At 34.3% G+C, this 24762-nt stretch overlaps 1 protein-coding gene across 1 annotated transcript; it reads right to left on the bottom strand.

Moving 5' to 3' along the window:
• Window positions 1-6211: 6211 nt before the first annotated feature.
• On the bottom strand, window positions 6212-24016 carry LOC110378166 (progestin and adipoQ receptor family member 3). Its single transcript, XM_021337309.3, has 7 exons — window positions 23711-24016; window positions 22302-22522; window positions 17891-18047; window positions 12921-13073; window positions 10088-10276; window positions 9687-9755; window positions 6212-7418 (listed from the first exon to the last, which is right to left on the bottom strand). The coding sequence occupies exons 1-7, from the start codon at window positions 23780-23782 to the stop codon at window positions 7254-7256; spliced, it is 1026 nt and encodes a 341-aa protein (XP_021192984.1). The 5' UTR covers window positions 23783-24016; the 3' UTR covers window positions 6212-7253.
• Window positions 24017-24762: the final 746 nt, after the last annotated feature.

The following is a 24762-nucleotide window of genomic DNA, read 5'->3' as shown; positions in this document are numbered from 1 at the left end:
TCGACACTCGCAAAGGAATCAAAACCTACAGGGTACTTCCCGTAAACTCAGAATCTTGAAATTTGGCATGAAGCATTGTCATATAATGCAAATATAGGAAAAATTGCGAAAATCACATTTTTTTTTGTTATATAATATAATAAAAATATTTTAATAAAATGAAACTTACTACCTTATTTCTCACGAACAAATAAAGGTACCAAATTGAAATTTATACCAAATACCTAGGTCTATTGTCCCTTTAAGCAATGAAAAAATCAAACTTCTAAGTTAACGCGATCAAAAGATACAGCAGTTTTACCGCCACCTTAGACGAATTTCCGTCACACGCTAGGGAATCAAAACCTACAAGGTACTTCCCGTGAACTCAGAATCTTGAAATTCGGCACGAAGCAACGTTATATAGTACTAGCCAACAATAAATCAAATAATTACGAGTACCACTACCACGTTAGTTTTATGCGCATAAAAAAGTTGACGACCCTAGCGCGACCGCCGAGTTTAGGCATGAAAAGTGAAGTACATACATGAGATTGACTTCTGTTGTATATTGTGGTACTGGCCTACTATTTTAGTTATATTATAAAATAAAAAATATTAACTATTTTGACTCTCACGAAATTATCATAACTATGATTGTTCTAAACTTAACGGTTGGCGTGAAACTCACTTTTTATCTATACAGGATTTGTACGGAACCCTCGGTGCGCGAGTCCGACTCGCACTTGGCCGGTTTTATTTATATTATTCTTTTTAATAACTCCAAATTCAAAATTGGTTAATAGGCCAGTAGGCCGACAAGTAGTAAGAATTGAAACTTTAACAGTTAGTTCAGCAGTTGAAAGCGTGCTATAATTACTAACGATTTCAAAAAGCATTCTGTGTAGGTACCTACCAACTCATAAAATAATATCCTCTTGTCCGTGTATAGGATAATTCATTTATTTCTTTAAAAACACCTTAAACTATCATTACAGAGTTTAAGAGCGTGTACGCTCGGCGCGCGATGTCAACTTTAGGTAATTCAACGCAAAGAACCGCGCAGACTAGCGTCGCGGCTGTGTGCGTGCCTATCATACTTCACGTATAGTCACACAAACCATTTTGATCCTTTCGAGTGAAATTGGTAGAACAAAAAATATATTATTTAGTAAATAGTTAATAGCGGGAAAATAGTGTAAGTCTATGGATGTCTAAAATATAAAAGCATGAAAATAAGTCGTTAATACTTACACTCTTTTGCAAAAAAATCGGGCACCTATGAAAACCTTGGTTTTGAGGACTTTCTGTATATTACATACAATTTTCAACAGTACTAAATAGTCGACTGATGATTAATGACAATGTTAAGAGTTTCTGTATTTTAACCGATTTCAAAAAAAGAAGGAGGTTTCAATTAGATTGTTTTGTGATTGTTCTCAATTTGATTGTTCTCGATTTCTCTAAGACGCCTGGACCGATTTGAAAAATTGATTGTTTATATGAATGGTCCAGTCCATCCAGACCGAAAAATTGTGGTCAAATAACAACAATTGCCGGAAAGCCAAATATTGGTGAAGAGCTTGGGTTTACCATTGCAAATAAAGTTTTAAGTTATCTATCCTATATGCTTCAAAAGTTATTCGAGATCAAAAGTCAAAATTTGGGTACATCCAAAATGAAAAAAAAAAAAATATATAGCTCAATTGGTAACAGACATCTGCAATAAGTGATTTCTAGCCTAAGGAGTCCGCCATATTGGATTTAGACTCGCGACACATTTTTTTTCGAGTTATTCATAGCAAGCCCTTTCATTTGATACCCATATCGTAGGAATGCATTAAAAACATTTTTTTCTCCATCTTGGGTATACCGCCATATTGGATATAGAATCATACATTGTCATTAAAACTGAACATTCAAACAAAATTTCAACTCAATCGATAAAAAAAATATGCTTCAAAATTGAGCTTTAAATAAAATAGTAATGTATCAAGATTTGTTGGTCGCGCTTGAAATGTACTCTATTCTCGGTATCCACGGCAGAGGTTATTCACCCTACGCGATGTGACGGAGCGACACGTCCTCTCTCTGTGAAGCCTTGCGGCGGTCTGGTTCGAGTTGACTCGCGTGCAGCGTTTTATAGTAGTTTTTAAATAATTTATAAAAAATAAAACGAGAGATTAAATTATAATATAAAGTTTATGTTTTAAAGAAAGAGTTATATTACTATAGTAAATAATTGTTATATTAAATTAAGTAAGAAAGATAGGTAAAAAAAGCATTTGAAATTCATAATTTTTCACATTGTTAAAATATTTTTTTCTGAAAGATAGAAACCTAAATCAAAAAATGTTTTCAACTAACTATAGGCATGGGGATTTCCTCTATGAGTAAAAAAATAAATATGATTAGATTTGCCACTGTTTTCACATGAATTTAAGCTTCGAAATAGACGCTGAACGGGAATTTTATAAAACATCTGTTACGTTATAGGGGTTTTAAGTATTTAAACTACACAAATTGAAATTTATGTTCAATTAACTATATAGACAGTGAAATTACCTTGCGTTATTAAAAAATAACATAGTTATAGGATAAGTAGTTACTGAGAAACAGTGGTTTGAAAAGTACCATTTTAGGCCAAATGGCGCGCGGTTGACGTACACGCTCTTAAGCCTATGCGACAGCTAAGTACTGAAACGCATACTATTAAGAAACTACCTACTTACATTATGTTTTTAAAAATAAGAACGAGAACAAGAACAATGTCAAAAATAAAAAAACCGACCAAGTGCGAGACGGACTCGCGCACGAAGGGTTCAGTACCAGAGCAAAAAATCACGCTTGTTGTATGGGAGCCCCCGAAAATATTTATTTAATTCTGGTAATACATCATCTGTGAAAATTTCAGCGCTCTTAAGTATCACGGTTCATTAGATGCAGCCTGGTGACGGACGGAGGGATGGATGGACGGACAGAGGAGCGAAATCAATAGGGTCCCGTTTTACCCTTTGGGTATGGAACCCAACCCTTACCTATAACAGAAATACCAGCCTGGGGTACCTAGGTCTGCCTTATTTTGTATGCAGGTAGATACCTAAGTAAAGTACACTCTTTTGCAAAAAAAACGGGCACCTATGCGAAATCTTAGTTTTAAGGTCTTTACGTGTATTTCAAAGGGTTTTAATGATTGTAGTATGTTTCCAGCATCAAAAGAGTTAGCCGAGCATGCGTGAGAGTGTATTCTAAATTTGAATTTTGTACAATTGCTAAGAAATTGGTTAAACCTTGTTTGGGACTAATTGCTGCCAGAAAGTTCGTCGGTGTTTTGAAAATTTTTTGAAGTGATTTTCAGGAAAATGATAATGCAATTTTAATTAATGATTAATGTACTTTTTTGTTACATCAAAACATTTTTGAAAAACTATGCGTATTTTATAAAAATTTTACTTGCTCTAAATGGGCTATACTGATGATTGATGGCAATGTTAAGAGTTTTGGTATTTTAGTGTAAAGCGTTCTATTGTTTAGACATTGTACTCACGTGTTTTAAAATATCGCTTTTTCATAATTAAACACTATTTAGAAGAGTATCAGTACCTTTGGCTGCGACAAAACCAATTTAAAGTAAGCAGTGCCGATCACAACCCGTCTCCTATCGGACTTTGACATTTAAAAAACACCAAATTTTGTGATAAATGTTAAAATTAACCACATGAAAAATGATGAGGAGGGTTAAAGCTATCTAAAAAGTCAAATTATTGCCTCGTTGAAGCTCTCGATAACTCCATAGGTATCGGGTTACTAAACGATGATTTAGCTGAAAGGGAGTCAAAAATTCAAAATGATTGGCGAAACGTATGTTTCTTAAGAAATGAGCAGATAGCCAATTATTGTTATGATTTAAGCAGGAGAGTGCTGCAGATGCCAGAAAATCTCGATGCAGGCAAGTTTATTTAATAAAATGTCCATGGGATGAAAACACGCTATTTGAACGCTCAGACTCATAGATCTTCAGAGGTCTACGGAGTGTCCCAAGAGACGAGGTTGTTTAAAAATCAGTGATTACGAGACCTTAAGACCTCGTGCTCAGACTCTATGCGCTATTTTCTGTATTTTGTAGAATTTCAAGACTTTCAAAAATGTCAAAGTCCGATAGGAGAGAAATTGTGATGGGCACTGCTTACTTTAAATTGGTTTTTCGCAGCCAAAGGTACTGATACTCTTCTAAATAGTGTTTAATTATGAAAAAAGCGAAATTTTAAAACACGTGATTACAATATCTAAACAATAGAACGCTTTACAGTAAAATACCGAAACTCTTAACATTACCATCAACCATCAGTATAGCCCATTTAGAGCAGGTGAAAATTTTGTCAAATACGCATAGTTTTTCAAAAATGTTTTGATGTAACAAAAAATGACATTAATCATTAATTAAAATTGCATTATCATTTTCCTGAAAATCACTTCAAAACTTTTCGCCAACAATTAGTCCAAAACAAGGTTTCAGCAATTTCTTAGCCATTGTACAAAATTCAAATTAAGAATACACTCTCACGCATGCTCGACTAACTCTTTTGATGCTAGAAACATGCTACAATCATTAAAACTCTTTGAAATACACGTAAAGACCTTGAAATTAAGATTTCGCATAGGTGCCCGCTTTTTTTGCAAAAGAGTTTATTTCATATAAACAAAAGCAAGTTAAACATCACGCTGAAACGCATTCAGAGAAAACTGACCACAGATTTAGACACAAATTGAATAAAACTTGCGATATTAAAAGTTATTAATTTTAATTACAAACATTGTAGGTATAGTATTTTTATTATATTTTTAATGAAACTAAATATGATGGTCGTATAATTTTCCAGGGAACAAAAGAGAAAACAAACACTCTTCGCGTCTTTTTATAAAAGAAAATAATTAAGGTTTAAATAACGGATTTGTACCTATCTGAAACAGAATTTTATACTGCTAGCGCTATCTATTGGACAGTAGCAAAACCTTGCAAGACCTAGATACAAAATCGTTTCAATTAGTATAGCTACTCACTACTAGATGGCGTTAAAACCAAAAACATATATCCTGCATATTGTCCGCTTTGTTTTAAGTTTCTTACCCGGAAGAACATTAGTCTCAATCTAATTCAATCTCAATAAATTGAGCAGCTTTCGCTTTACCATCGTTAATATACAAAGATTCTTTTCGACAGAGCGTAAAATATTAACTTTAACTTTAAACAACTAAATACATTTTAGATAAGTATACTAGTTTTTTATATTGGGTAGGGTAGTAAAAGCTAAAGCAAAATACCTGCTTAAAAATGTTTTGAAGATTACCACAATGCATTCTTCAAATAGACTGTAAATAAAAGCTAGACCAGAAATGAAAATGACACACATGATAATTTTAAATAATTTATATTTCATCATACAATACCCAACTACCAAACCATAGAACATGATATTATAAATCTAACAATAACAATTACTTAATTGAAATTATATAAATAATAAGTAACATTAGAATTATAAATGTAAACATTGTTTACTAACGAATCACAGATGTAAAGAAGTCTACGACAAATAACAGTTTTCAAAACAATGATTTAACATTTAATTTGTAACATAAAAAATACAAAATATTATTGGGCCATTTAGACCACTCAATTTTCACTTATAATACCACAAGAGCTTCAAAATTATCGGGTATTTCCCGATAGGTTCGTTGCAAACAAATGAAGGAGTCAAGTTTTTCAGGTTAAAAAATCACGAGCGCGAAGCGCGAGTGATTTTCTGAAAACTTGACGACTATTTGTTGCTGAAACCTGAGGGAAATGCCAGATAATTATGAAGCTCGTGTGTATTCGGAAGATTATTCCGTCCCAAATGTCGGCCACAACCTGTCAGTTTGACGTAGCAACGACCAGAGAAAATATTCAAAAATTTTCAGTATAATACCATGTAGGTTGTACCACGTGACGTCGAATGGTGCAATTCTATTGGTCGATATTTGGGTCGGAAAAATAATCACTATATACCACAAGAGCTTCAAAATTATCGGGTATTTTCCGATAGGTTCGTTGCAAACAAATGAAGGAGTCAAGTTTTCAGGTTAAAAATAACGAGCGCGAAGCGCAGTGATTTCCTGAAAACTTGACGACTTTATTTGTTGCAGGAACCTTGAGGGAAATGCCAGATAATTATGAAGCTCGTGTGGAGATTATTTTTCCGTCCCAAATGTCGGCCACAACCTGTCAGTTTGACGTAGCAACGACCAGAGAAAATATTCAAAAAATTTTCAGTATAATACCATGTAGGTTGTACCACGTGACGTCGAATGGTGCAATTCTATTGGTCGATATTTGGGTCGGAAAAATAATCTTCATAATTTTCACAATTTTTAAAAGACATTACATTATTACAGAAAGAAGATTTATTATTACAGAAATATAATAAATAAACAAGTTTAATAAAATTATATCAGATCTATTACATGTCATGACACCGAGCATTATAAATTGTTTTGTATTAATACTATTTTGTATCATTTTAAAGGTAACTCAATAACTATTTTGAAATTAAGTTTTCTAAGAATATAGGTAAGTATACAAAGTAACTGGACCCATCTCAGTCTTAATTTGTAAACAATGTGGAATGAAAACTTACCTTGAAAATTAATTTTAGATTTTTTTATGAAATATAAAATTAAGTTAAGTAATTAAAAATCACGAAATTAAAATACATACCTTACTGAATTATGATAGCACAACCGATTTAAAATTTTGCTAGGTATTTTATTCTCTATCTAAGAGATTTTACATTGAGCAGTAGTCTATCACATTGTATTTTTAACATACCTTCTAAAAACAGGCTCACGTGATTCAAGAGCCTTATGAGTATTTTTATTAATTTTAAAGTAAAATGTTTCTTTTCTGATTTCCACTCAAACTGGTAGATTAACGATAGCCTCCTAATAATTAAAATCAATTTTTAATACAAGTTATTTTTATAAGGCCTCAAGCACCTTTAGATTAAGGAATACTATAATGAGAGGATGGGGCATAATTCCGCATCATCTAAATTCTTACGATTCCTCATTAGTTGGGGAGATTTTCTCATGTGGATAGCGTGTTTCCAAGATCCTCGTAGACACAACTGTAGCTTATGCGGTAAACCAGCCATGTTGTGACGACAACTTTAATGAGTTTAAATTCTGATCTGTCCTCATTGGTTGGGGTGATTTCCTCATGAGGTTAGAGTTGTTTAGAAGATCCGCATAGTGTTAGCACAGCCGTGGTTCATGCGGTATTGCACGTACATCATGCCGGAGTTGTGCCAGTAGTACAGAGCTCCTAGCACTAGAACATGCCACCATTGGTGGGAATGGCCTATGTAGTCCACCTTGCCTGGGAACCAGCGCTCTGGCACCTGGAATAGGAAAGTTAAGTTAGAAATTTTACTTTCAATGTTACATTACATGTAGAATAGGACAAATAATAGAAAAGTACTATATAAAGCCTTATCGGTACATTGGTTGAAACATCGAAATAAACAAGCAGATCAAGAAACAGTATTTGCTAGACGTGAAAATTGATTTCAAAGGTAGGTACATAATTTCACTTTCAAATCATATAAGAAAGAGAGGATAAAAAATCGCTATGCAAATTACTAAATGCTTTGTGAATTATCAATACTAAATTAATATGCACCATTGAAATTTTAACGCAATCGACCTAAATATAAATGTATCTATAGGTACCTACCAAATTATTTATTTTCTTGGTATTTGCAAAAAAAACAAAAGTAAATTAATATTCCAGAATTCCAACGCGTCACAACATTCCTACAAGGTCTCAAAAATATCGCGTAAATTGGCGATTCATCAACATATTGCGTCAAAAGTTATTCCAAAGAATGTGAATGAATTAATAAATAAAATGTTGTTTTGAACAAATATAATTAAATAAAACAATCAAGCAATTAACGGTCGTTTAAGGTCACATGTCCTTAAGATTCGGTTCTAGAATACGCTAGTGTCCTTAATGTTTTACTTTGATGTTGCTGGCATTTATTGCAAAAGTGCAGCGTTAAAAACTGGGCCTTTAATTTTAATCACGGGCAACTTGGCCTTCTCAAATTTTTCAATTGAATCAATTTCTCTAAAAGCCACTTTTCTTTGCTCAATAAAGTTTATATAATATCTATGTACCTAGTTGTAGTAAGGCAGTTACGAATTAAGAGTAGAACTGTATGCCGCCACATGTCAAGATAATTAATGACAAAACATTATACAAAAGAAAAAAGTATTTTTTGTCAGCAATTAATTCTACTATACTGTTTACTGTTTTAAATACAATTACTACAACATTGACCTTTAAACCACTTCGGGCTACTAACAATGTGTGTAGGTTACACACATTGTTTATTAGGCTTTTGACCAAATTCTAAAGTCAAGAAACTTTCAAGAGTTCTCAAATAGTAGGACAGAGGTGACTTACACATATAATTACATACATTCAAGGTACGGATGACCATTGCGGTCAATGAACACTGAGAAACCAGGGTTAGGTAGACAAGCAAGTAGCCGGTACAAAAAAACTTTTTTACAAAAAAATTAAACCGACTTCCCAAAACACTAAAAAGCAAAAAAAAAACTATTTTTAGGTGCATCGGCCTAGAAGTCGGTGTCTAATGGATGTTACTAAGTTAATTTTGCCACCGACTTCTAGGCCGATGCACCTAAAAATAGTTTTTTTTTTGCTTTTTAGTGTTTTGGGAAGTCGGTTTAATTTTTTTGTAAAAAAGTTTTTTATTTAAAGCTTTTCAGTGATACGAATAGTTGTCACTATCCATACAAGTGGGAAGTTCTCATCAATACAAAGAATATAAGTCCAAATACGAGGTATTTTACATATTCAGTTGTCGAGTTCCCTCGACTTTCTCTGGTCTCCATCATCAGGTCAGTTCCAAACCTTCACTGTTGCAAAGGTCTTGTCAATACAAATTATTTAAACCCGAATACGAGGTAGTTTACATATTCAGTTGTTGAGTTCCCTCGACTTTCTCTGGTCTCCATCATCAGGTCAGTTCCAAACCTTCACTGTTGCAAAGGTCTTGTCAATACAAATAATTTAAGCCCAAACACGAGGTAGTTTACATATTCAGTTGTCGAGTTCCCTCGACCCTCTCTGGTTTCCATCATCAGATCAGCTCCAAATCTTCACTGTTGAATAGTGCTTTTAGGCGTACACCTGAGTGTCAAGTTTTTACCCTATGTATGCCTACAACTTTCGAAGGTTGCCCTCGATTTCTCAGGGTTTCCATCATCAGATCCTGACCTGATGACTATGGGACCAATTGGCAGCTATTCCAAGTCGAACAAAAAAAGAATCACGTAAATCGGTCCATAAACCTCGGAGTAATCGATGTACATACATAGAAAAAAAAAAACATACCGGCCGAATTGATAACCTCCTCCTTTTTGGGAAGTCGGTTAAAAATACATTAAGAATTACTTTTCTCTGCGACGAAAGTGAACCATAGTAGTCAGCTTTTAAGGTTGAAATTTAAATAAAACTGTCTAGCTATTTGAAACGCTTGGTTGCGCTTAGACAAGATATGATCCCCCTTTTTTATGTTAGAAGAATTTCATAAGAGTTAAATATGTATAGCTTTTTTACAAAAATGTTAGCTTACCTTGAAGGCGTATATCACAAACGCTGTCCCACTTATGACGTACATCCCTATGACTCTAGGGAAGAACATCTGAAAAAAAAAATTTACATCCTTACATTTATTTCTACATTTCACAAAATTAATATAAAATATACCTAGCATAAATGAATATGGAGCTGAGATATTTCGCTTATGGTAAGGTAAAACATACATGATATATGTATTTCAGAACACTAATTCAACAAGCCCCTTTTTACACTCGAGCAACTGAGCGCATGGCGAATTTGAAGCCAAAATCACTTCACATGTCTCTTTCTCATGTCGGCTTTTGCCGTAGTGGAATTCCATGACGGTCAGAAGGTCTAATTTGACATGGTTTATGTTGATCATAAATAATAAGAAATTGAACAGTCAGTACTAACCTGAACCATGGGGTTCTCAAAGCCACCCATAGTGTAAGTCCAGTGCAGCGTGGGCAGCACACCGTACGCTGCCCAGCCGATGAACACGCACATCTTCACCGGGTATGGTACACCCAGCCGCGGCACTTGTAGCACCATCGCCACCACGAAGATCACCGTCACTGATGTCATGTAGAACTGCTTTAGCTCCTGATATTTGAAATTTAATTTGTTAGGAAATTGATGGTTGTTACAGATAGGTTCGTTTGGTAGACTGAGGTTGTGATATTAGACATTATGAAACTTTTATAGTAGGTACCTACCTACTTATATACTAGCAGTGTGTCTGTATTAGAAGTATAACTTATAACTAGAAAAGCTGGTGTTTGACTTTTTCAAGTTTTAAGTTGCTTAAGACTAAAGGAACGAAAAACTAGAGCCATAACCAGAGTAGACAGACGCAGGTCATTATTTTGTTGTTATGTCTAATAATTCGTAAAATGCTTATTTGAATTCAACGTACCCTAAAGTAATATCATCAACAAAGACAAAGAATTCAAGATAACATTTAAACTGTTTTCGAGTGGCTTACAAGACTACCAAACCAACATATTTATTTTAAGAGCACGAGGAACCCGTTTAATTAAATCCTGGGGAAACCAACACATGTTTGCGAGTATTTTTCCAGACTTGACGATAACGGTTATTTAAATAAAGTGATAGTTCGTACACCTTATGGATTTGGGTTCGTACAGAATAACACAGAAACATATTTAAAAAAAAATGTTCTTGAATGTGGATGGGTGCACAGACTTAACAATTGTTAAATACATCGATCTATCAGTAGCCATTAATTTCACGGAAAGAATTAGGTACAGATAAAACCAACTCATTATTCTAATCTCGTACACTTCCTACGGGTGGTCCTCTTAACATAATCTAACATAATTGAACTAATCACACGACAATATGTTAAACAACAATTTAAATTCGACTAAACTACTCGGATGGTATGAGAAGGTCATTGGCGCTTTGTTTTGCAACACCGGTTACAACAAGCGGGACCCTATGTGCATACTTATAGGTCTCATTGAGTCGCATCGTGTGTGCCGGGTCTAGTGCTCTTGACCTTAAATTAGTTACGAAAGAAAGTCTACGAATTAATTAAATTATAATTTATTTCAAGACAAATTTGTAATGATTAGAAAGAATGTTCATTACTTGTGAGATGATGACAGCCTAGATAGAAGAGTATGGAAGAAGAAAACATGCTGCGCCGACCAAATCAAAATTTCAGTAGCTATTCTCCCTCAGTAATAAATTGAATAGATATTATAGTTCTCGTCAAAAATTCTAACCTCCCAGACTTTACTATAATGAAGCAGGATTATCTATGTGTAAAACCTCATTGTGCAAAAAACCGCACAGTTTTAATTTTCTATGAAAGTGTGCGATTATAAAAGTTGTCAATGTGTAACGTGATTCAGCATATTTCGCAAACACTTGGACATGATGAAGGCGCTAGTTTAGAAAACATAATTCTACAGTAATTAAAAATGTAATTATATCAACGCTGCCGGGACTAGCTGTCGCGTGATTGTCGTGTAATCTCATATTATTTTATATACCCAACTATTAAACACTATTTTCATATTCACTTTCCCAAGTAAAGATCAAGTAATGTATATTGCGACAAAATTCATTCTCACTTCGAAAACTAAAACTTTTGCAAGGATTAAATAATGGAGGATGACATGTTTTTAGAACAAAAACTTCCTTTTTCTAGGACATTCTTGGACTGGCAGGCGCGATGAATTACAATACCCCCTTCTTATATCTGAACCAAGCTTGAGATCCAAGAGTCGTGATACTTAAGCGTAATATGACTTGTGTTAAATGTTTCAAACTAGTAACTCACGTTTTCTTACAAACAAGAAAATTATCACACGACTGCTGGCAGTAAATTAATGTATGCCTTTTGTATTATTATGGTTAGCTATCATTAGTAATTGCTAATTAGATTTTTGCAAAAACTATTAGACGTGTTATGAGGGCAGAAGGACATAAGGATGATATTTCCGGATAACTCGAAGTAAATCGTACCTATACAGCAGTTAAACTCCCAAATTACGGCAAATGAGACGTTGTCTCAGTGAAAGTATAAACCAAGTCCAAATACGCAGAAGTTTGTGATATTTTCGGTATGATCCGCTCAAAACTGATACTTTCTCTTTTAAACTTGAATACGAGAACCATAGAGCAAGTATGCATCATAGATTATCGCCTAGATGTCTAGAACTCTAAACAAGCTCCTACGCTCACAATACGTCGTAGAAAGCGAACATATCGTGAGATAAAATAAAATGTTATTATCGAATAACTCGACAATAATCATCCGGAACAATACTGCGAATAGAATTCTAATCGATTCAGGTTTAGTCGTGTAGCAAATCGAATCGTGATGCATTACTCACTTTTTATGAACGATAACATAAACTAACATAAATTTTATTTGTTTTGCGAATTGTTCAGTCACTTATTCAGCCTTTTTTCAACCTTAATTTATTCATAAGCAAGATTGTAAGAGCTGAGCAAGCACTTCAAACTCCTTAGCTACTCGATGAACCTAAACATTCCAACTTTACTATTACCAATCAATTTGAAAAAGTGGGACTGACAATCAAAAATTGAAACCAAAACTTTCTCAAAATAAATCATCGAAATCTCGTATACCCCACTTCCGATCCTACGCTTGAATATGTGAAGCGAACACGCGACATAAACATTAACACAAAGCCACGTAGAATTCATAACAACTGCGTACAATACGTAATAAAGGCGAGTCCACACTTACGGAATGACACCAAAACGCATAATAAACTCCGGATGTGTAGATGGCCAGTAAGGAGAGCGCAATACCAAAGAGGTCGTACATCAGAAATGTGTTGTAATCGTGCTCGGAGCGGCAAGAGAATGTGTGGTATAAAGCTGATAGCGCCATGCAAACCTGGAAAAAGAAAAAAAAGATTTTGAATAAAGAATTCCCGAACAACTAAATTGAGAGTCGACTCTCAATTTAGTTGAAGATCAGAGACTCGAGAGTTGCTTTTGGTTCAGAACTGGTAAAAAGGGTTTACATCTAAGTATTTTCCAAATAGTTGTTTATTCATAAGAAACAATCGACTGTGCATAATCAAATTGTTTGTTTTTGCACGGTTGGCAAATCAATTCAGTCCAATGCTACTATTACAAGACGGAACCAAAGTCCATTTACAAAATGTATTCAATAATTTCATTTTATCCTATACTGTTCAAATCTAGGTTTTAGAATTCTTATCCATGCTCATTGAACAATTAATTTACTAGACGTTAAACCGGAGTATTCCAAGAATTGCCAAACATGGCACTAAGCCAAGTATGGAATAACACCAATTGAAGATAACAACACATTACCCATATTTATGGCAAACTGGTTATGACTATGTGCTGAAATATGGGGTTGTTAGTTCCAAAGTTTATCTATAAGTTGGCTTAACTTCGTCTATTTATGGAGTACGGTCGACCTGCGATGCCAGAATTACTTAAGGGAATTAAAAACTTGAAACTGAATGTTCTGTTCTAAATAATCAGCAGATTTAAGAGGACGAATTGGAATTTTTGGCGCCAAGGATGTCAATTTTTCTCAGTAAATACAAAACGGATCAAAGTACAACTTGGTTACCTGAAAGTTCATGATATAAACCTTATTTTGTTAGACGTAGAAACATGATTAGGTAATTTTTATAACAGAGAAAAATATATCAAACATACCTCTTTTTAAAAAGAGATTCACATATTATGGGCAAACGGGACCGATTTAAGCCTCTTAACTTTTTTAGTAGTTGAGTATATACATACTCTTTAAAATTGTAGAAGGAATTTTTATCAAATTATCATTTCTAAATAATAAAATTACAAAACCATTTTGTCGCTTACGACTTTTAGTTATAAGCTAGCGCGCGTATTGTTATCCTCGCCCCGCTCAGACGCTCCGACCCCTTTTGGCGCCTTAGATGCGCGTGCCGGTTATGGAATTATTGTTGACCAATTCCTCGCCTTAAGTAAATGGTTGTTAAGGGAACTATAATTTTGTCTATTTAATTAAAGTCCCAATTAATATGTTTATTCCTAATTAAATAGGCAACTTTCGTAGTACTTAATTAATTATCTGCAATAAAATTACCTATGCAAATTAAACTTATAACGGAAATTAGCAAATTATCTATATTTTCAAATATTACTGTCGTTATCCTAGTAATCAGTTTACGTATAATTGCATTAATCCTCATCAGGACATTATTAATGAATATTAAGATAAACAATTATATTTAATCCTTAACCCACTTAGCAATATTTCTTATTAAATCTTATGACCATTAATGTGTAACCTTATGTGTGCCTTGAATTTTGTATCAACTTATACCTAAGTAATTTAGTACCTTAGTGCTAAGTGCATAATTATTTCTATAATATCAATAATAAAACTTTTAATAATTGTTATTTTATTATAACCTTAGTTTATAATTAATGGATTATAAATCGTAAGAAAAGCATTCATGCACATATAAAAAATATAATTCCACTTTAGGTGCCTTTGTCCTCATACGCGTATTTATAAGGCGATAACCTTAATTTTATAGACTATTTTATCTGATATGCATTAATCTGTAAATCCTTCCGATACGTATGGATACAAAACCTTACGTTTCACGCGGAAGTACAAAGTCTGTTTTGTTTTCAAACCTTGCGAAAATCATAAAAAATACAATAGCACACAAATAGCAAATTAAGTTATGATCTAAAAAAAAACTAGACTTGAGAAATCGCAAGTTACCGACTCATAAGTACTATAATATAGTGGTGGCAACAAAAGGTCGAAACCATAGATCTATAATTAAAGTCTATGAATAGATACTTATAAAGAAAATCGATGAGGCAACGACAGGCTTCGCCCAGTGCCATTAAATATGCACCTTTCTAAATGAAAATCAATGCACTGTCATATTGCGTCTAAGATTACCCAAGAAATAATTTTGCTGAGTCAGCATTAAAAATCTGTGTAGAATTTAGAAATAAAAAATCGGTAAAAAAACTTTTAAGTTAAACGGTTTTATCTTATGTGCACTGAAAACTAGAAAATAAAAAAAAACTGTTACTTACCTATAAACCTACATAGGTGGTCCCGGTCATATTAGACTAAAATAAAAACGTGGGGCCCATTACCTAACTATTGCTGTAATACTTTCTTCTAGAGGTATAATAGGTAAGGATTTCTACTTACTATAATTGTAACTGGAGATTTTGACAATCAATAAATCAGCCGTAGCGGCTTCACCAGCGCTCACGATCTACCAAAGTATAAAGATATGCTTTGCCATAGGTAGGATTTCAGAGGGCCCCCACGTTTTTATTTTAGTCTAATATGACCGGGACCACCTATGTAGGTTTATAGGTAAGTAACAGTTTTTTTTTTTTTTTCTAGTTTTCAGTGCACATAAGATAAAACCGTTTAACTTAAAAGTTTTTTTACCGATTTTTTATTTTCTAGTTTTTAGTATTTAATGAAAATGCCTACCGAATATTCCTCATTCTATATATGGGTCAGCAGCGGTGAGGGAGTGCCAGACTCTTTCTGACTAAAAACCGTTGTGTTTCGTCGTAGGCCTTTTATGTACCAGGACAATCCCGCAGCCCAGGCAGGCCTTGGTCCTGTTGTTGCTGACAGTATTCTACTTGAGTAGCCCTTTCATTTGATACCCATATTGAGGGGGTTGTGGAAAAAATATGTAATCCGCCATTTTGTACCGGCGGCCATCTTGGATTTACAATGTTATTGATATTAGTATATTGTATTGTCATCGGAATTAAAGGTGTGTACCAAATTTCAGATCAATCTGACAACAGCAAGGTACTTAAATTTGAATTACTAAATTTGACCCAAGAATAAATAATAAAACAAACAGGGTAAGCTAAATAAAACCGTTTAATAACGTTTTCGGAAATAAAAAACAGTTTGCAGGCCTCATTTTGCGAAACTCATTTGTCAGACATAATAATAATTTAAAGGCCTAACAAACAATTTTTTGTTTTACTACTAGCACGGAGATTGCGTCTTCGCCCCACTACAAACATCATGCCATGAACAGCCTCGTTCGTAACGTTACGACATCGGACCGACCACAGCTATAGACAACATCTACACTTGGACACTCAACCATGAATGAATGTATAAAACTATAAAAAATTGTGGCCAGCATTCTCTTATTCATACTGCTATTGCTGTACCAACAATTTGTTTTCTCGTTTAACTTTCCATCGAATTCCGACATTTATTTCATATCCATACTTTCTTCGTTTCTTTGTCAAGTACTTGTTAATGATATGCAATAAAACCTTGGATATAACGCATGGTAAACAGTGAAAGATGGTTCGTTCACACAATAATAACCTGTTTCTATGAATGACCTACTGCATCTGTTAAATACTTTAAACGTCTGCTTTCTATGTCAAGTAGCATCACGTGTATGATCATTTTAAGCATCATAAAAGCGGTATAATTATTTATATATGAATTATAAACAATCATAGGTATATTAATTCGCGACGTTTATTTTTATTAAAGGTGTTAAAGGAATGCTAATTTAACTAAAGACATTTACTTGATAGATCTCAAGGGTATCTAAAAATAGTTTTTAATTGAAAGTCTGAGGAAGACTGTGTTAATAACATGCAATTCACATTGTGAACATAGCATACCTATAGACAAGTGCTTATGTTATGTACGCTGTCAGTGAAAGTATTTCATAAGCAGACAGATAAGATAGAATCTCCATCATCATATGCAGCAGACAACTTGGAAAGTTCTTTACAAAGTTTAATTGATATTATAGTTGGTATTTTCTTTTTTTTTTTTTTGAATTTTATCTCAACGAGACATTTGCACGCTTAGAAACTACATTCGAATAAAAAGTTTCATCATCAGGCTCCTAATTTTACTCTTCATTCCTGGCCATTTAAAAGAGTATGATAAACAAAACACTGAATATATTTCCTGACTGGCAGAGGATAAAAATATAAATTGATTTTATAATTCTATTTGACAAATCCCTGACCTATCAGGAATTAATAATTTGTTTTTATGAAAATGAAAAATACTTTTGAATAGTTTAGCATGCAAATGCAGCACTATACTCTGACCACTGCTGGTGCTTATTAACGCTCTTTTTTATAATTTTGTACTTTCACTAACGGGAGAAAAGCAGGTCGAACATCTCAGGCGCAAACTTTCAAGACGTCGACCAACGACCAATGGTGTACAGCTCATTTCGTAATGGCCACGTCACGAACAACATGGAAATAATATATTATGATGCTCGCATGGCCGTTGTAAGTGCTAAAACCACACTAGACTGACGGAGGGGGCAACAAACCTTGTAAGTTAGAGTAAACAAGACTTGTGCTCTTCAATGACGCATTATGCTCAAAAGAAAAATGATGCTTCATACATTATGCTTTTGTTGGAACAAGACATATTTTAATAGCGAATATGTTTCTATTAGAAAACTTATATAACGTGATCGTACATGTACCTAATACACGGCTCAATGAAATAAGGTAGGTCAATGTAAGAGTCGATTTATGTAAGTGTAAAAAAGAATGTTAATCTTGGACTGTGGTTAGATAACGTTTAAGGCTAGTTCCGGCAACCACAGAAACTCATATCTTAATAGCTAAGATAATAAACAAGAAGAATAATGTGAAGCAAATGACGTTCTTATAACTTACCAGAAAGCATGAGAACAATAACCCGGCGACGATCTTGTCCGTGACGGTCGCATGAATGTTGATGATGACCAGATCGTTGATGGTCAGGAACAATAGCAAGAAGAAGCCGAATATGTGCGTCCATATGTTCATGGTCTCATTCGTCCACCAGAATATGCTAAAACAAAATTAAAACTCGGTCATATTTGGAACGAGGAAACCTCAAATAGGATAATTTGCATTGCATAATAGCACATTTTTGGCAGTTAGGAGGTTAAACACTCATTATGTATGCGAGCAAATCATTGTTTATCGACTATAAGTCAATAAGCCAGTCTTCCTACGCATTATTTACTATTCCACTACATTCATACATATGTACATAGGTCAAAAGGTAAGTATAGAGCAGTAGACTCTCATCACACGAAGAACTACATTTGTATAATTTCTGACATGCAATAAGATAATCACCGGTAACCCATTCGACCTTAAATGAGACCGGTTAGTGATGCAGTGGTTCAAATGTAAAACCGGTAAGAAAATAACTTTGCTGGGCGTACTTCCACACTTTACGTAAGAGATATGTCAAGAACATGAGACGTTAACTTAAAACGCAAATCTTTCGATTCAGAAGGCAGATGTCCGGTTATAGTAGCCCAAACTGGTAAAGGCCACGAGGTTATGTGACTATGAAGCCTACGCTAGTGGGCCAGGGCTTTATTCTGTGGATCTTCATATTGTGGCGACACATAGCGATTTCGAACACATTTCGAAACGTTACGGATTTTCAAATAGAATTAGCGCACATGCTAGTTTTATTTTCTTTCAATTAATGACACCATCATTAAGTAATTAATTTGACTACGTCAATCAATGGATAAGGTACTTTACATAACCAAGGCAGTTCCTAGTTCTGTTTCCTCACCCTATACCTTTACTACTATTACTCAAGTCCAGCAAATAGGTAATAAAGTAACAATTACTACCAACAATGTCTGCATTGCAGTGCAATACATGAAACTTCATTATACAGTTACACTCTGATTTCCACGAGTAAGTACTCAGATTATATCTACATAATACCCTTGTTCCTACTGTAATGTATCTGTTTAGGCGGTTTACGGTGATTATGAAAAGAGAAAGTTTGCGAAAGATCATTGAATAGCTGAGGAAAATCTTTTTGCGTTCTTTGTTTAGTTAGATCAAGTGTCGTTCTGTGAACATTGCTGATAGAAGTGGAATGCATCAAGCTGGGAACAAGGTGATATAGGACACTCATGGGCGTAGCCAGCTTTGGGCTCAGGGTGGGGCAGCAGTCAACCTATCCCCCGGGGGAGGGCGATTTTTTGTATCTTGAGCCGTTAATCTCAAACTTGTTAATCTCTTAATTTGAGAGGTTTATATTTTCAGGTACAGAAAATGAACACACAGGAAAAAAGCTAAAAGTAAGGACATATAGTTTCTGAATATGCGAGCGAAGCGAGCGCGAAATTTTTATCGGACTTAAACCAAATATAACGTAAAATGTAGCCCAAACGTACTTAACTTTATTTTTGTTGAAAAATGCAAAAACAAGAGCATATAGTTTCTGAATACGCGAGCGAAGCGAGCGCGAAATTTTCATCGGCCTTAAACCAAATATTACGTAAAGCCCTAACGTACTTAACTTTTTGTTTGTTGACAAATGCAAAAATAAGGGCATATCGTTTCTGAATACGCGAGCGAAACGAGCGCGAAATTTTTATTGGACTTAAACCAAATATTACGTAAAGCCCTAACGTACTTAACTTTTTGTTTGTTGACAAATGCAAAAATAAGGGCATATCGTTTCTGAATACGCGAGCGAAACGAGCGCGAAATTTTTATCGGACTTAAACCAAATATTACGTAGCCCAAACGTACTTAACTTTTTGTTTGTTGATAAATGCAAATAAAGGGCACATAGCCAATAAGTCTGAATACGCGAGCGAAGCGAGCGTGAAATTTTTATTGGACTTAAACCAAATATTACGTAAAATTTAGCCGAAACGTCCTTAACTTTTTGTTTGTTAACAAATGCAAAAAATACAGTTTCTGAATACGCGAGCGAAGCGAGCGTGAAACTTTTATCGGACTTTTTTTTAAGACTCAAAACGAAACCTACGTGAAATGTCCCAAATATCATTTTCATGAATAGGGGGATTAGGTACGACACACCCGATTTACGCCCCTACGAAAACCCCCTCGCTCGCATAGATAAGTCGATAAAAATAAAGTTAGATAACGTGTAGCAACGTCGCGCAGCTAAGCTTCGCGGACCACTCGGAATGTCTCCAGGGGCCAACAGTGGTCCGCGGACCACCGTTTAAAAACCACTGTGCTAAACAATCGTTCGATTGTACAATAGCGAGCAAAATAGCGAGCGCGGTTTTTACACTAGGAAATTTTGATCACATCTACCAGTTCCATCTCCTTCAATGCATTATTTTTTGGATAAGATGGACGGCTCGTCTCTTTACGCCACATAGCAACTATTCTTTTAGGGAATACGGCTCGCTTTCAAATGACGCGCGCACCGCTCACGTTCGGGAACTCGAGCGTGTATTTTGTTTTGATCGCGCTCTTTTCAAAAGTCGTCAATTTTTTAATGCAATAACTAACGGGTAGTACATATGTTGTTGATGTTGTTAGTTAGAGTTAGTAAAAAAAACTTGTTTAATCAGACACCTTATAGGTCAGAGCCAGGGCCCAGGGTGGGGCAAGTGCCCCAGCTTGCCCCAGTGTAGCTACGCCCATGAGGACACTAGAAGTAGAAGCATGACCAATAGTTGTCTTATTTAATCAGAGAAAATGCCTGGTCGTTGAATTAGGTATTTGAATAAATAATGAAAGAACTTAACATTTATCCTGTTTCATCTTCCTTTTTTTTTGGTTAACAGAGATTTGAACTGATTTTAATAGTAAAACAGGATGTTACTTCGACATTCATTCGACAAGGGTAAAACCCTTGCAATAGAATCTACCGAAAAATAATGCAGGTGATGTAGACCAAGCTAGCCTATAAGTAGGTACCTAAGTACTACTAATTATACAAATGGAATACATTGTATGTCATTTGTTTCTTCATCATATTGGAGGGTTCAGACACGTTCAGGCTAAGTTCAAGCTAAACAATTTACTAAGGTCATATAATTTGAATGCAACATTAATTCAAATAGCTTGTGGTCCTTTGTAAATAATGAATTATGTAGGTACAAATACGAATTGTTTGCTTGCACACACAAAACATCTAATTAAAAAACTTCGGACTGTGGAGATCTTAGGCCATTAAGACAGCAAACAATACCAATCTTCTCACGAATGTGTTAACGAAAAAAACTTTTTTGTTCACTGAACAGTGTTGACGCGAATCAACGTCAGCGACCGTTTTCTAGTTCATTTCGACCTATACAAGTTTTAATTTACCCGCAAGGCACGAGAACGACACGTGAAATACCTAGTCCCGTTGTTCGCAGTTTGTTACCTCTGCCAAAGTCCATATTATGATTGTATGGAAACCTGATGTAGGTATTCGTTACAGATGTTAATGGGAGGGCAAAGTTGGATGGCAATATAGTACCTCCTATTTCTTTGATCTGAGGTACCTCCTTACTCATTGCTTTAACTGTCAAGACTTTGCGGTTTCCCTTCGCTAAGTTGAACCCATTATTTCCGTTCTCTTTTATATTTTTAAATAAAGAAGTAGATATACCACTTCGAATGTAAAGACTACTTTTAGCGAACTACGCATGTTCAAATTCCACGGCTCAATGGATCAGTAATGAGGACATACAGTTATGAAAAATATATCGCACTATTTCTTAACAAGCTAGAATAGTTACTGAGCTCCTTTATAATGATGCAACAGCATATAACATGAAACTCTATAATGTTGTATATAGTTTCAACTTTCGTTATGACTTCTCAGGTAATGATAATGATGGTGTGTAATAGAGAAACTTGTAATGATGGTGCGTCATTAGAACATAATCATTTTCTGACAGATTAATGTTTGTGATGTACTCTGGATATAAGTACATTGGGATTGAGAGGCACCAATGGTAGCACTAGATGAGGATCACAGGTATAGAGGCAGGATAGTGATTTTAGACAGCAACAAAATTTGAATCTGTGAGAAGAAGAAAAATAATGGACATAGCTGCTATGATTATTTACCAAAACTAACTGTACATTTTTTTATTCAGGAGTAAGCACTCTGTAGGTAGCCCAAAGGTTAAAACACAAGTTAGGTTTTCAAATAAGCAAAAAGCATTTTCAAGAGTTTTTTGACCTAAACAAATTGGTCAAATATTATAGTAATAATATGTGTCTTTATGATTATCTGTTACGTACCCACAAAAAGTTGTGAACAGCTTGAAAAAGTACTGAAAGACTTAATTATAAGTTCATTTACCTTTCCCAACATAGTTTAGTTGGCAATAGTTTTCTGTAACCATCTCTGATATACTGATTATGTTTGATATATTCTGGTGCCTGCTCATATTTGAGCAGTTGCCTATAGTTTATATACTCCTCTTCTTCTTTGGTTAAGTTATTATTGTCTTCCAGTTTCTTCCCTCTTCGCAGAAGGCCATTGCCTTGACAGAAGTTCTCTGTTCTGCATTCATCTTCAACCTATGGACAAATAAGAATAGAATAGACAAGAATATTCATTATTGTACACCACAAAACAATATAGGATACACTATACAGATTACAATAGGCCATCTCAACGTTACAAAGCCATTCTTTCCAGGCAGCTCTTAGATGGAATAAAACTGAAAAATAATTTAATTAGGGTAGTTTATGGCCTGTATTGGCCAAATTAAATTAAATCAAAATAAGCTCTTTAAATTAGTTAAAAGGATTAATCATGTCTATGTCACAATGGTGTCCAATGCCAATTACCATGCTGGGCTGCAAACTTGATTCCCGATATTGTAAACATTTGTTTGATGAGCATGTATGTATGTGTATTTATAAAAATGTAAGTAAATGGGTAATGTAATTATAAGTTGTGTTATCATCCATTACACAAGCTAATCAATAGTTTACGTTGTGGCTTTGTGTACAAGGTGTCCCAAATTATTAACAATAATTGGAAAGAAATTTCTGTGAGGCTATTCTACATACTTTGGAACAATGACTAAGTTTGGAACTAGATCAATTTAATAGATTTCCAGAGAAAAAAAGGAAATCATCTACAAAGTAAATCTATACATATAGCTATTTTTTATTAAAGTTTGTACTTTTTGTAGAGTTTGTAATGCAAGTAAATGTTTGTTATTCATATTCTGTTTCTTTAACTGGAAAGCACTGCTTAAAATTGAGCTGAAGTACTTGATTAATGATTATGTTTACATTCAACAGAAAGAACATAAATATTAAGATTTTTATACATTTCTTCTTTTATAATCTGATATAGGTAAATTTTATACAAAATATTGTGTGTGTTTAAATAAATTCTCAGGATAACATGTTATTTATCCAACAAATGCAGAAAAATGTGTAATTAATAAGGCAAATATTTCAAGTATTTTTAGTACTTCATTTGTAATGCTTTGTTGATTAGGTACTTCAAACTTAATTTTATGCACTAACTGATTTTATTTTCGATTACCTAAAACATTCACCTACCTCCAATAAATTACAGAAATTGCAATTTTTGGTCAGTGGGTTGTCTTAGGGTTTTTAATGGTTCAATGGAACTTGGTCACCTATATGTACGTACAGAAAACTATGGATAAAATACCTATGTAGTTTGTGAAGGTATGTTTATAGTACTAAAAACTGATAATAAGTTCATAATACATTTTTACTTACTTTTTCTATTTGCATAAACTGAACTGTTTCTGCTTGGCATTCGCTAAGTTTCTTTGTCATAGTAAGAGTCATTTTAGAATGTTGTTCCGTAAAAACACTTTTAAAAAGCCTCAGAATACGATATCACCCGACAGCATTTTATAAATTGATAATATTACAATAAACTGGCATTACAAGCTGTATTGATTTAACAGTGTAAAGTTTTATTTAATAATCACAGCAAAATGAAAATACGTATAAACACACACACAAAAACTGAACAACACAGCCTCCGTCTCTTGCGAACCTAAATAAACTACTTTTTTTAAACCAGCAAACGTCAACGTCATGACATGGTCAGTTTATTGTCAGTGTCAAAATGGTGTCAAACCGTTCAATCCACAGATGAGTAAGTTTCGTAAATTTAAACCACATAGCTGCACAATGGCTGCACATTAAAACTGAACACAATATAATATAAATTGTACAAAAGAAGTGTACAGAGTAGCTTTTTTTAGTATTGCCTTTTCTCTTGTCCTAAAGATAAAAGCCCTTTCAATAAATTTTGGTCCCAATTTCAGTATCTTGTCTCGTTTGAGATTCGAGTCAACTAAAACATTTACTGAATTCTAATGGCAGTTTACGAGTGCAGTTTTCTGAGCCTCATGTTCCCCTTATACTTAAGGGGAATATCTGAAAGCCCATGACTAGACGTGGTGTCTTATAGTCGTATGGTGAGACTCTTAAGCAGAACGCCAACGGATGATGATGTGTTAGAGATCGCTCGAAGATCTAGTAGGTCACACCAATACTAGATGGAAGAATGTACTTGTGAAAGATATGAAGGAGTACCGGGGTCCAAAAGTACCTAATGTCTTAGACTTATCACATAGAAAAGAAAAATTAGAAAAGCTGACCCTACCACCATGTGGGATGCATAGCAGGAAAGAAAGGGATGATGATGAGGTAAGCTTTAATGGAATCCGCCTTTTGTATTTCAAGACTTCAGGTAGGTACAGAATAGAAATAAATAGATGTATAAATCTGATACTAGGTATACCAGGACATAACTT

This window comes from Helicoverpa armigera, chromosome 13 (genome assembly GCF_030705265.1).
Source record: "Helicoverpa armigera isolate CAAS_96S chromosome 13, ASM3070526v1, whole genome shotgun sequence".
NCBI lineage: Eukaryota > Metazoa > Arthropoda > Insecta > Lepidoptera > Noctuidae > Helicoverpa > Helicoverpa armigera.
This window is presented reverse-complemented; position numbering and strand designations above follow the sequence as displayed.